The sequence below is a fragment of the Gastrolobium bilobum genome, unplaced genomic scaffold, assembly GCF_033153095.1.
Source record: "Gastrolobium bilobum isolate Gb01-03AN ecotype WA unplaced genomic scaffold, APGP_CSIRO_Gbil_v1 utg26686, whole genome shotgun sequence".
In the NCBI taxonomy this organism is placed as follows: Eukaryota; Viridiplantae; Streptophyta; class Magnoliopsida; order Fabales; family Fabaceae; genus Gastrolobium; species Gastrolobium bilobum.
The window spans coordinates 22,046-32,060 of record NW_026899135.1 but is presented as its reverse complement, the minus strand read 5'-3'; the positions used below and the strand labels follow the sequence as shown (position 1 = coordinate 32,060).

The 10,015-nt window shown below is 36.5% G+C and overlaps 1 protein-coding gene across 1 annotated transcript; it reads left to right on the top strand.

Moving 5' to 3' along the window:
- The first annotated feature begins 768 nt into the window (after positions 1–768).
- LOC133287541 (monosaccharide-sensing protein 3-like) lies at positions 769–9,429 on the top strand. The gene is made up of 5 exons (XM_061485171.1): positions 769–847; positions 1,026–1,592; positions 2,400–3,262; positions 8,116–8,303; positions 9,003–9,429. Exons 1-5 carry the CDS (start codon positions 769–771, stop codon positions 9,427–9,429), a joined length of 2,124 nt encoding a protein of 707 aa, XP_061341155.1.
- The last annotated feature ends 586 nt before the right edge of the window (positions 9,430–10,015 follow it).

The window sequence follows — 10,015 nt, the reverse complement described above, 5'->3', positions numbered from 1 at the left end:
TCCTTTTTCTTCTTTACTAAGAAAGGTAAAAAGAAAAAGAGGAGATGAAGATTATAAGGATTAAAAAAAAGAGCATATGAAACATATAAATAAGAACTGGTCTAGCCCAGTACCATGCTACTAGAACCATCTTAAGTCACAAATAATTAAACAAAAATATTTATCATTATCAATGAATTATTATTAGAATTAGGGGGGGGGGGGGGGGGGGGGGGGGGGGGGGGGTTAGGTTTAATGGATCGATGGCAAGCCTTGTTTTGCTCCTAGTATAGTGCTAATCACTACCACCTTTGTGTTCCAAAATAGTAAAATATGATCGTGGCGCCATCTCACTCACAGAAATTTGCAGATACTTCGTTTTCAATAACTAGTCACGAACACGCAAGCATCATGCATCCAAAAAATTTGGTTTGCCATTTCTTTTGTTGAACTTCAATTAATTAACTAAACAAAATACCACTTTGACAGCTTCATTGCCATACCATAGATATGGGACACACTCGATGACAACATAAAAAGCTTGGACACACCAATGAAAGCCGTAAAATTATGAAGCAAATTAACTAAAATGTGCACACTTAAGAGGGTGTTGAAACCTTGGTATTGGCATACAGTACTGTAGATTTCTACTATCTGGGTTTGAAGCTTGCACTTTGCAGATATCAATCTGTATAATAGTTCAAGTCTTTTATTTTAGTACATAAAAGTGATCCAAATTGTGTTGTGTTTGCCTTTTTTTTCCCCCTACATTCGCAACCAAGAAAAACAATGAGGGAGGTTGTGATTGTTGCAATTGCTGCTACACTTGGGAATCTACTGGTTGGATGGGATAGTTCAACCATTGCAGGTGCTTTCATTTTTTTCTTCTTTTTTGTTTTGTTTGATTTTTTTCCTACATATGAAACAAATATTCCGATTCTCAAATATTCAGAAGGTAGCAAGAAACTTATGTTGGCTGATGCGAATGGCATTAACATTAGATCTCATTAATAAAATTGAACAAACATGTTGCTACATGACTGCAGGGGGCATGACTTACATAAAAAAAGAATTCAAATTGGAATCTGATCCCACACTTGAGGGGCTAATTGTGTCCATGTCGTTTCTCACTGGCACTGTTGTCACAATATTCTCTGGGACAGTTTCTGATATGATTGGAAGGCGTCCTATGTTGATAACATCATCAGTTATGTTTTTCTTCAGTGGTTTGGTCATGTTGTGGGCTCCTAATGTCCTTGTTGTTCTGTTATCAAGGCTATTGGATGGGGTTGCTATTGCACTCTCCATGACTCTTACTCCTCTCTATATATCCGAGATAGCACCACCTGACATCAGAGGCCTACTCAACACTCTCCCACAGTTTTCGTGCTCTGGAGGCATGTTTGTGGCATACATCTTGGTGTTCTGCATGTCCTTGATGGACTCGCCAAGTTGGAGAGCAATGTTTGGTGTTGTTTCCATTCCTTCTGTTGCTTATTTCTTTCTTGCAGTTTTTTACCTCCCTGAATCCCCACCATGGCTTGTAAGTAAAGGTAGAATTCCTGAGGCTAAGAAAGTTCTTCAAAGAATTCGCGGCGTTGAAGATGTTTCAGGTAATGCAAACTAGCTACCATTGTTAATTAGATTTAACAATGTTTTTGAACAGATTTGTGTACCTGGTTGTAGTGTATGGTATGCTTGAGCATCCACGGAGTAGACTGGTGGTGGCAGCTGCACACTCTTCTGTGTGCTCCGGTGGAAAAAGGGAGGTGTGCACCTGTTTCTTGTTGCTTCCTCTATGAGGATGAAAACCCCCTGTGTATGGTGCTGCTGATAGTCCTCGTTGGGTTTTAGGGTATTCCCCTTAATTAATGAGTCCAATGCTTATTGGGCCTAAGTTCTGGGAGCAAATATGTAGTGCTCCCGGTCCCTTAATTAATGAGTCCAATGCTTATTGGGCCTAAGTTTTGGGAGCAAATATGTAGTGCTCCCGGTCCAATGCATCGCCCAGAGAGAGGGGTGGAGAAAGAGAGAGGGAGAGGACTAGGGAATTAATTTTCCTAAGTTGGATATATCGTACAGAACAGTTTTCATAATCATTTGCTTGAGTACATGTCAATATCAATAGGAACATATCTTTATTGAGTAAGTATTCTTTTACTTAAAGTCACTTTCACTACCGGGGTGGGATGAGAGTAATCATTGAACATAAAATAAATAAGTTTACCACTGTTTCAAACTCGCCCTATGTTTGCATACTCTTTTAATTAAAGGTAGATAAAGTGAGACTCATATGACATTAAGCATAGAAGAGATAAAATCACTCTCCATTAACCATAGTAAGTGATGTAGGTAGTTGTACTTGGGGCATTACAAATATTTTCTATATACATTGACTCGGAGTTTGCTTTGAACTATAGCTGAATTGGCTTTGCTGGGTGAGGGTCTGAATCCTGGGGGTGAAGGTACCACCATAGAAGAGTACATCGTTTCCCCTGCCAGTGACCTCATTGCAAACAAGGAAGCAGGAAGGGATTGCATAAAGCTATATGGACCCAAACAAGGAGTTTCAATGATTGCTCAACCAGTGAATGGACAAGGTAGCATGATATCTCGCAGCACGTTAACATTGTCACGCCAAGGAAGCATTGTTACTCAACCTGCAGCTCTTAAGGACCCTCTTGTCAATCTCTTTGGGAGTATGCATGAGAATATTCCCACTGAGTCTGTAGGTTCAAGAGGTATGCTAATTCCCAAAGTGTGGAGTGTCTCTAGTATGGCAGATCATGATCAGAGCCCCTTTGGTACCAGTGATAACCTGCATGCTCCACTACTTTCAAGTCAAGGTAGTGTTATTGAGAAGGACAAGGCTTTTGGATCCAATAGTGGCATGAGAAGTAATAACAACTTGATTTCGTGTAATAGTGGTGAAGTACCTAAGAATACAAACATAGGTGGAGGTTGGCAATTGGTTTATAAATCAGCTGAAGGAACTGGCGGTGGGAAAAAAGAAGGAGGAGGACTGCAAAGGGTTTATCTGAAAGCAGATCCTAATGCAGTTTCTAGGCAAGGTTCATTTGTTTCCTCTTCTGGTTGTGACTTACATGCAGGTGGTGGTGAAGCTTTTCCAGCAGCTGCACTTGTAAGTCGTTCAGTTCTTGGTGTTAAGGATATGAAGATTAAACCAGAAGTTTCTCCAAAACGTACTGGCTGGGGAAGTTTGTTAGAGCCAGGAGTAAAGCGTGCACTATTTGTTGGAATTGGACTCCAAGTTCTTCAGCAGGTACACCTAGTTCACACTGTACTAGCATGTATTATAATACCTTACTATTTTCCTTTTGTAGAAGATAAAAAGTTTAAAGTAGGGGAAGACACGCATCCAAACAAGGCCAGGGAAAAATCACCAACCTCATTAAGGGTTTATGGTAGGATTATGTATCGCCTACGGGAACCTGAGAATTGAACCCAAATCTCAGCTAGCATATCTGTCTATTTTCTACTTCTTCTATTGTTGTTTTTTATGTCCCCTGCCTTAATATTGAAATCCGTTGACTATGGCAGTTTGTGAATGGCAAATCCCCAAGTAGTTCCTTGGTTTACCCCTACATCATAGTCTATCACAGAGTCAACAAACTAATGATGAGCTTGATATTAGGGTGTAGATGACGATCATTTTGTCCACCAAACATTCCATTACAGTAGTTAATGAGGGTTAGCTCAATTAGTGGGATTGAACAAAGTCAACAATAAAGTCTTGGTTTGGTATCATGACCATGATCTTTCGTTAATATGTTATTGTTCTGAATAATTGTAATTAGTTATTTTTTTATTTTTTTATTATAGAATTTTTTTTGGGTTAGCTCATTAGAGACTAGTTAGGTCATTTAGTCTCTTTAAATAGAGAGTACTTGTATAGTTATAATACACAATTCAATAATATATTTTCCTCCCATTTTCCAACTTGGTATTAGAGCTATCAATTCTGATGGCCTTACTTCCGCGATTGCCACCTTTAGAGCGGAACCCTATTTTTTTGCCTCTCGTTGCGACTTTTTGGGGACCTTTTGACCGAGAGAACCTTTGTTTGACTCTTTTTTCCCCAGATTTATCAGTCTACGAATGTCACTGTTCATCGTGCATAGTTCATCAATTACTGTTCATCGCCGAAAATATTGTTCATCGCCGAAGTTAGAAGTTGTTTGGGTGTGCATTTGGTTGATTTTGTTGCTATTTTTGACTTTTTCTTTGTGTTATGGCCGGTTTCGATGGTGATTCAACTCTTACACAGTCTCCATATGTCTCTCCATATGTGAATATTTGGCAAGGGGAGTTGGAGCAGCTTAAGGCTGCTATTGATAATCTATGTAAGTCATCTAACAGTTCGTTGATCTTGTCTGGTAAGAACATACATTCTACATCTCTTCTTACTTCTTGCATTGATTTTAGGACCTCATGGATTTTGGATTCTAGTGCAATTGATCATATGACTTGTCTTGCTGAGTATTTTCTTTCTTATCATCCTAATGTTAGTAGTCATACTATAGCCGTAGCCGACAGATCCCATAAATCATTTATTGGTTCTTGTAACATTCACATTCAACCTTCCCTTTTTCTTAAAAATGTTCTTTATGTTCCTCAACTTTCCACTAATCTTATCTCCAATCATAAGCTTACAACTGATTTGAATTGTTCTATCACCCTTTTCCCTTCTAATTATGTTATTCAGGATCTCACCACTAGGAAGAGAATTGGAGTTGTTGTGGAGCAGGGTGAGTTGTATTATCTCCTTTCAGAACATGCTACAAAGATGCCAAAAATCAACTATTGATGACATGTCATTCTTCTACTTCTTAATCTATGATTTGGCTCCATTAAAAGCATATGGGGCACCCACCATTTAGTCCATTAAAGTCAATGTTTCATTCTCTATTTATAAACCAGTCAGTTGAGATCTTTCATTGCAATGTTTGTGAATTTTCAAAACACCATCGAGTGTCCTTTCCTTCTAGTGTTATCAAAAGTATTGAACATTTTTCTCTTATTCATTTTGATATTTGGGGCCCTTCAAAAGTGCATAGTATTTTAGGTGCAAAGTGGTTGTTTCTTTTATTGATGATTGTACTCAGGTGACATGGATATTCTTGATGAAAGACAAGTCTGAAGTACCAGAGTAATTTATCTGATTTGATCACATGGTCGAGACTCAGTTTGGTAAAAATATTCAAAGACTAAGATCTAATAATGGTATTGAGTATGTCAACCAATGTCTGGCGCAATTCATTTCAAACAAATGTATGATTCAAGAGCTCACATGTGTTGATACCTCTTAATAAAACAAGGTTGTTGAAAGAAAAATCGTCACCTCCTTTAAGTCGCTAAAACACTACTTTTCCAGACATCTGTTCCTAGTTCTTATTGGGGAGAAGCCATGTTAACTGCAATATTTTTTATCAATTGCTTACCTTCACGGGTCCTTAGCAATACCCATCCTTTTTATTCCATGACTTCCTTCTTTCTTTCTATTCCCATTATGTAGAGTCTTCAGTCGCAAGTGTTTGGGTGTGTTGCCTTTGTCCATGTTCATAAACAACATCGCATTAAGTTGGATACTAGGGCTCTTAAGTGTATCTTCCTTGGTTATGCCCCTGATAAGAAAGGCTACAAGTGTTATCATCTTGCCAGTTAGAAATTTTTTGCTTTCATGAATCTAAGTCCTTTTCCATGGTCCTTAACTTCACGGGAAGAGCAATTTTTCAGTAGAATCATCACCTTCTTTCTTTGAGTCTGGATCTTTCATGTCTACTCGTACACCTCTTCGTCCTGTGTCTGATCCATCGAATACACTAGAGATACGAAAGTTTGTGACACCTGATTTGGTATATCACAAGAGGAACCAACCAACATTGCTTCACTAGCAACCTCAATCGTCTGAACCACTGGTAAGTCCTGAACCTCTTGCTTTTGAATCTAATATTGATGAACATCTTGTTTCTGAATCTAATATTGATTCTTTTGATGACTTACCCATTGCCCTAAGAAAAGGAAAAAGATCTTTACCTAAAGATCTTGTCCCTTTTGTACCCAACATCTTATCTCCCATTTCGTTTCTTCTACTAATCTTTATGTGTAACACAAAAACTTTGTTTCAACACTAGATTATGTCTCAATCCCAAAATCAGTACGTGAAGCATTAGAAGATGAGAATTGGGCTCAAGCCATGCAAGATGAGATAATGCCTTGGAGAAAAATAAAACATGGGAGATTGTTAATAGACCTGATGGAAAGAAAGCAGTAGGGTGCATATAGCTTTATGCCCTAAAATATAATTCTGATGGCACTCTTGAGAGATATAAGGCTCGACTGAGGGTTACACTTAGACCTATGGCATTGATTATGAAGAGACTTTTGCCCTAGTTGCAAAGATGAATATTGTGAGAGCCTTGTTATCTCTTGCTGCTCATTACAATTGGGATATAAATTAATTTGATGTGAAGAATGTTTTCCACAATGATGAGTTAGAAGAAGAGGTTTACATGGAAATTTTGCCTAGTTTTGATAGATGGAGTGAATAAAGTTTGTTGGTTAAAGAAGGCATTGTATGGATTGAATCAGTCTCCTCATACCTGGTTTGGGAGATTTACTAAGGTTATGGTGACCTTAGGATACAAACAGAGTCAAGGAGATTACACACTTTTCTTTAAGCACTCCCAAGATGGGAAGCTCACTGTGCTCCTTGTGTATGTCAATGATATTATTATAGCAGGTGATGATATTGCAGAGAGACATGTTCTACAAGCACAACTAGCCTCTAAATTTGAAATTAAAGACCAAGGGAGATTGAAATATTTTCTAGGGATAGAAGTAGCTCATTCAAAGAAAAAGATGTTTATCAATCAGAGGAAATATGTCCTTGATCTTCTTAAAGAAGTAAGAAAACTTAGGAGTAATCCCTATAGTGCTCTTATTGAACAACATCATAAGATGGGCTATGAAGAGGAGAGTCCTCTAGTTGATAAAAGATAATATCAGCGGCTAGTTGAGAGACTGATATATCTGGCCTATACTAGACTAGACCTAGCTTATGTTGTTAGTATTGTGAGTCAGTTCATGCATAATCCAAAAGAAAAATAGATGCAGGCAATGAGAAAATTCTTCAGTATCTTAAAGTCACTCCTAGTAAAGGATTGTTATTCGGCGTGATGACAATCTCTCTTTAGAAGTTTATACTGACGTGGATTATGTTGGATATGTTACTGATTGTCGATCCACCATTGGTTATTGTATATTTCTTTGTGGTAACCTAGTGACATGGAGGAGTAAGATGCGAGATGTAGTTGCTAGGTCAAATGCAGATGCTGAATTTCGAGCTATGACTCAAGGTAGTATTTCTGAATTATTATGGTTGGGGATTATACTTGATGATCTCAAAATAAGATATGAAGGACCTATGAAGCTACTTTGTGATAATAAGTCTGCCATTAGTATATCTTGTAATCCAATTTAACATGATCAGACTAAGCATATTGAAGTCGACTGCCATTTCATAAAAGAGAAGCTTGATAGCGGGTTGATCGTCACTCCATACATTCCTTTTGGACATCAATTAGCTGATATTTTGACGAAGGGACATCCCCCAGAAAGGTTTCAAGAGCTTACTAGCAAGCTGAGAATGATAAATATCTATTTCTCATCTTGAGGTAGAGTGTTGTAAATAATTGTAATTAGTTATTTATTTATTTTTTTCATTCTAGAATTTAGTCTCTTTAAATAAAGAGCACTTGTACAATTATAATACCCAATTCAATACTATATTTTCCTTCCATTTTTCAAGTGTTATCTAGTGTTGTTTAGCTGTTGTGTCTTTGGAATTGGGGAACCTACCCTTCCCCTAAACTTTTTTTCTACACAAAAAATAAAAATAAAATCTAACAAAATCACAATTATTATAAGGGATATCTTTACCCAATTATACTAAGGTTGGGAGCTGTAACCAGTCCAATCCTTGAATAAACATCATTACAAACTGACTCTTCTTTCAAAGTTACTCTATACAACAACGCTTCAAGGACTTCAATTCTATTATAATTAATCTTCAAACATTCTTAGATTCTAAAATTATAATTTATTATGTTGCAGGCTGCTGGCATAAATGGATTTCTATACTATGCTCCCCAGATTCTTGAGCAGGCAGGAGTTGGGGCTCTTCTGTCAAATTTGGGCATTAGTGCAACATCTGGTTCGTTACTCGTAAATGTCTTTACAACATTCTCTATGCTTCCTTGTATAGCTATTTCCATGAGGCTCATGGATATTTCTGGCAGGAGGTATGTTTAAACTGAGATGCATTTTAAATTTCCTTTTAGTCTTGAATATGTTAACCCGTTTTACAAGGTAAAAACTTCTACAAGGTTCAGTAATTTATATAGTCATAATTGGTTGATTTCATTTTACAATCTAGATAGTGTCCTCCTAGTAAAATGTAAGGGTAAGACAATATACAATTAATTCTCATCTCTACCCTCGTAATTGGGGAACTTTGTACATCAATGCCCTTATAATTTCCTAGTACAACATTTGCTCGTTAACTTCTTGGTTATACAAATTTACAATGTGTGTCACTTTATATTAGAAATATAATATAAAACTGTTCATTTATCTTTACATAGTAGTTAAATTTTTTGGATTTAATTAATTTTTTATATGGTATTAGGTCCTCTATGACCAAATGATCTAGAATTCAATGCTCGTCACCGCATTCTTTTAATAAATATTATATATTGTGGAATTTCTTAAAGAGGCTATACATTATCTACCATTCAAGTCAAAAGTACTCTTATATAAGGGGACATGATATAAATATAATATAAAATCATTCATCTATCTTCACCTAACCGTTCAAGCATTTGAGATGAATTGGTTTTTTATAATTTGTACCTTGTTCGCTATCTCAAATAGCAAAAATTAAAAATTTAAACTAAAATGCAAAAATCATGACAATAGTATTGTATATTTTCTGGTGGCAGGTCAATAATGTTGTACACCATACCCATTCTGATAGTGTCTCTCATGGTTCTAGTACTCCGGGAATCATTTCACATCAGTTCTACTCTCAATGCAGCAATAACTGCTATATGTGTTGTGGTATACGAAAGTGTCTTCTGCATGGGTTTTGGTGTAATTCCCAACATCTTATGTTCAGAAATCTTCCCAACTAGTGTTCGTGGAATATGTATTTCTATTTGTTCCCTTACATATTGGATGTGTACCTTGATTGTTACTTCTCAATTTCCCTTCTTGCTCCAACTCCTCGGTCTTACAGGGGTCTTTGGGTTATTTGTTGTTGGGTGCATCATTTCATGGATATTTGTCTACTTGAAAGTTCCTGAAACAAAGGGCATGCCTTTAGAAGTCATTATTGAGTTCTTCGCTATTGGTTCAAAGCCTGAATGAAACTGATCCTGTACAGTTGGGAAGCAAAAGCTGAATTATCATACTGACATCATTATCATCACAAGAAGAACGAGAAGAAGCAGAAGCACTTATCATTGATAAATTTGAAGTTTAGTGGAAGATTGAAACCATTCCTTGTTTCAATACATATCGGCAAGTTTCTGCTTTTGTCCTTAGAAGAGAAAAGAGTATAATAATCTAAAAATATATTAAGACACAATGTAATTAGACTTTTACAGTATTCATTCCTTGGACTTGTATTTTCGCTATAATTTTCCAAGTGGTTAGTGGTGCATATTCTTCAATAAATGTATCAGGCCGTGAGGACTCTAGTATATGTTAGTCCAAGATTTAAGTTAACCTTATATTAGCATTCTGTTTTTTGCATCATAGAAATGTTTATTTACTTGTCTAATATTCCATAACATTGGTGCTCTATCTTAAGAGCTTATATTTGAAAGCTCATAACAAGTTCGAGAATAATTTAACTCAAGATTTTACATATTTTAAAATTAACGCAGATTGCCTTAAAACATGTTCATATTTTAAAAATAAGTTTAATGTTTATCATGTTGTAGGAAATAAA

Excerpts from the sequence above, each read along its gene's own strand:
- LOC133287541 (XM_061485171.1), top strand. The coding sequence starts at position 769 with ATGAGGGAGGTTGTGATTGTTGCAATTGCTGCTACACTTGGGAATCTA. Across the intron at positions 848-1,025 it reads GGATAGTTCAACCATTGCAG|GGGGCATGACTTACATAAAA; the intron begins GTGCTTTCATTT and ends ACATGACTGCAG. Across the intron at positions 3,263-8,115 it reads GACTCCAAGTTCTTCAGCAG|GCTGCTGGCATAAATGGATT; the intron begins GTACACCTAGTT and ends ATTATGTTGCAG.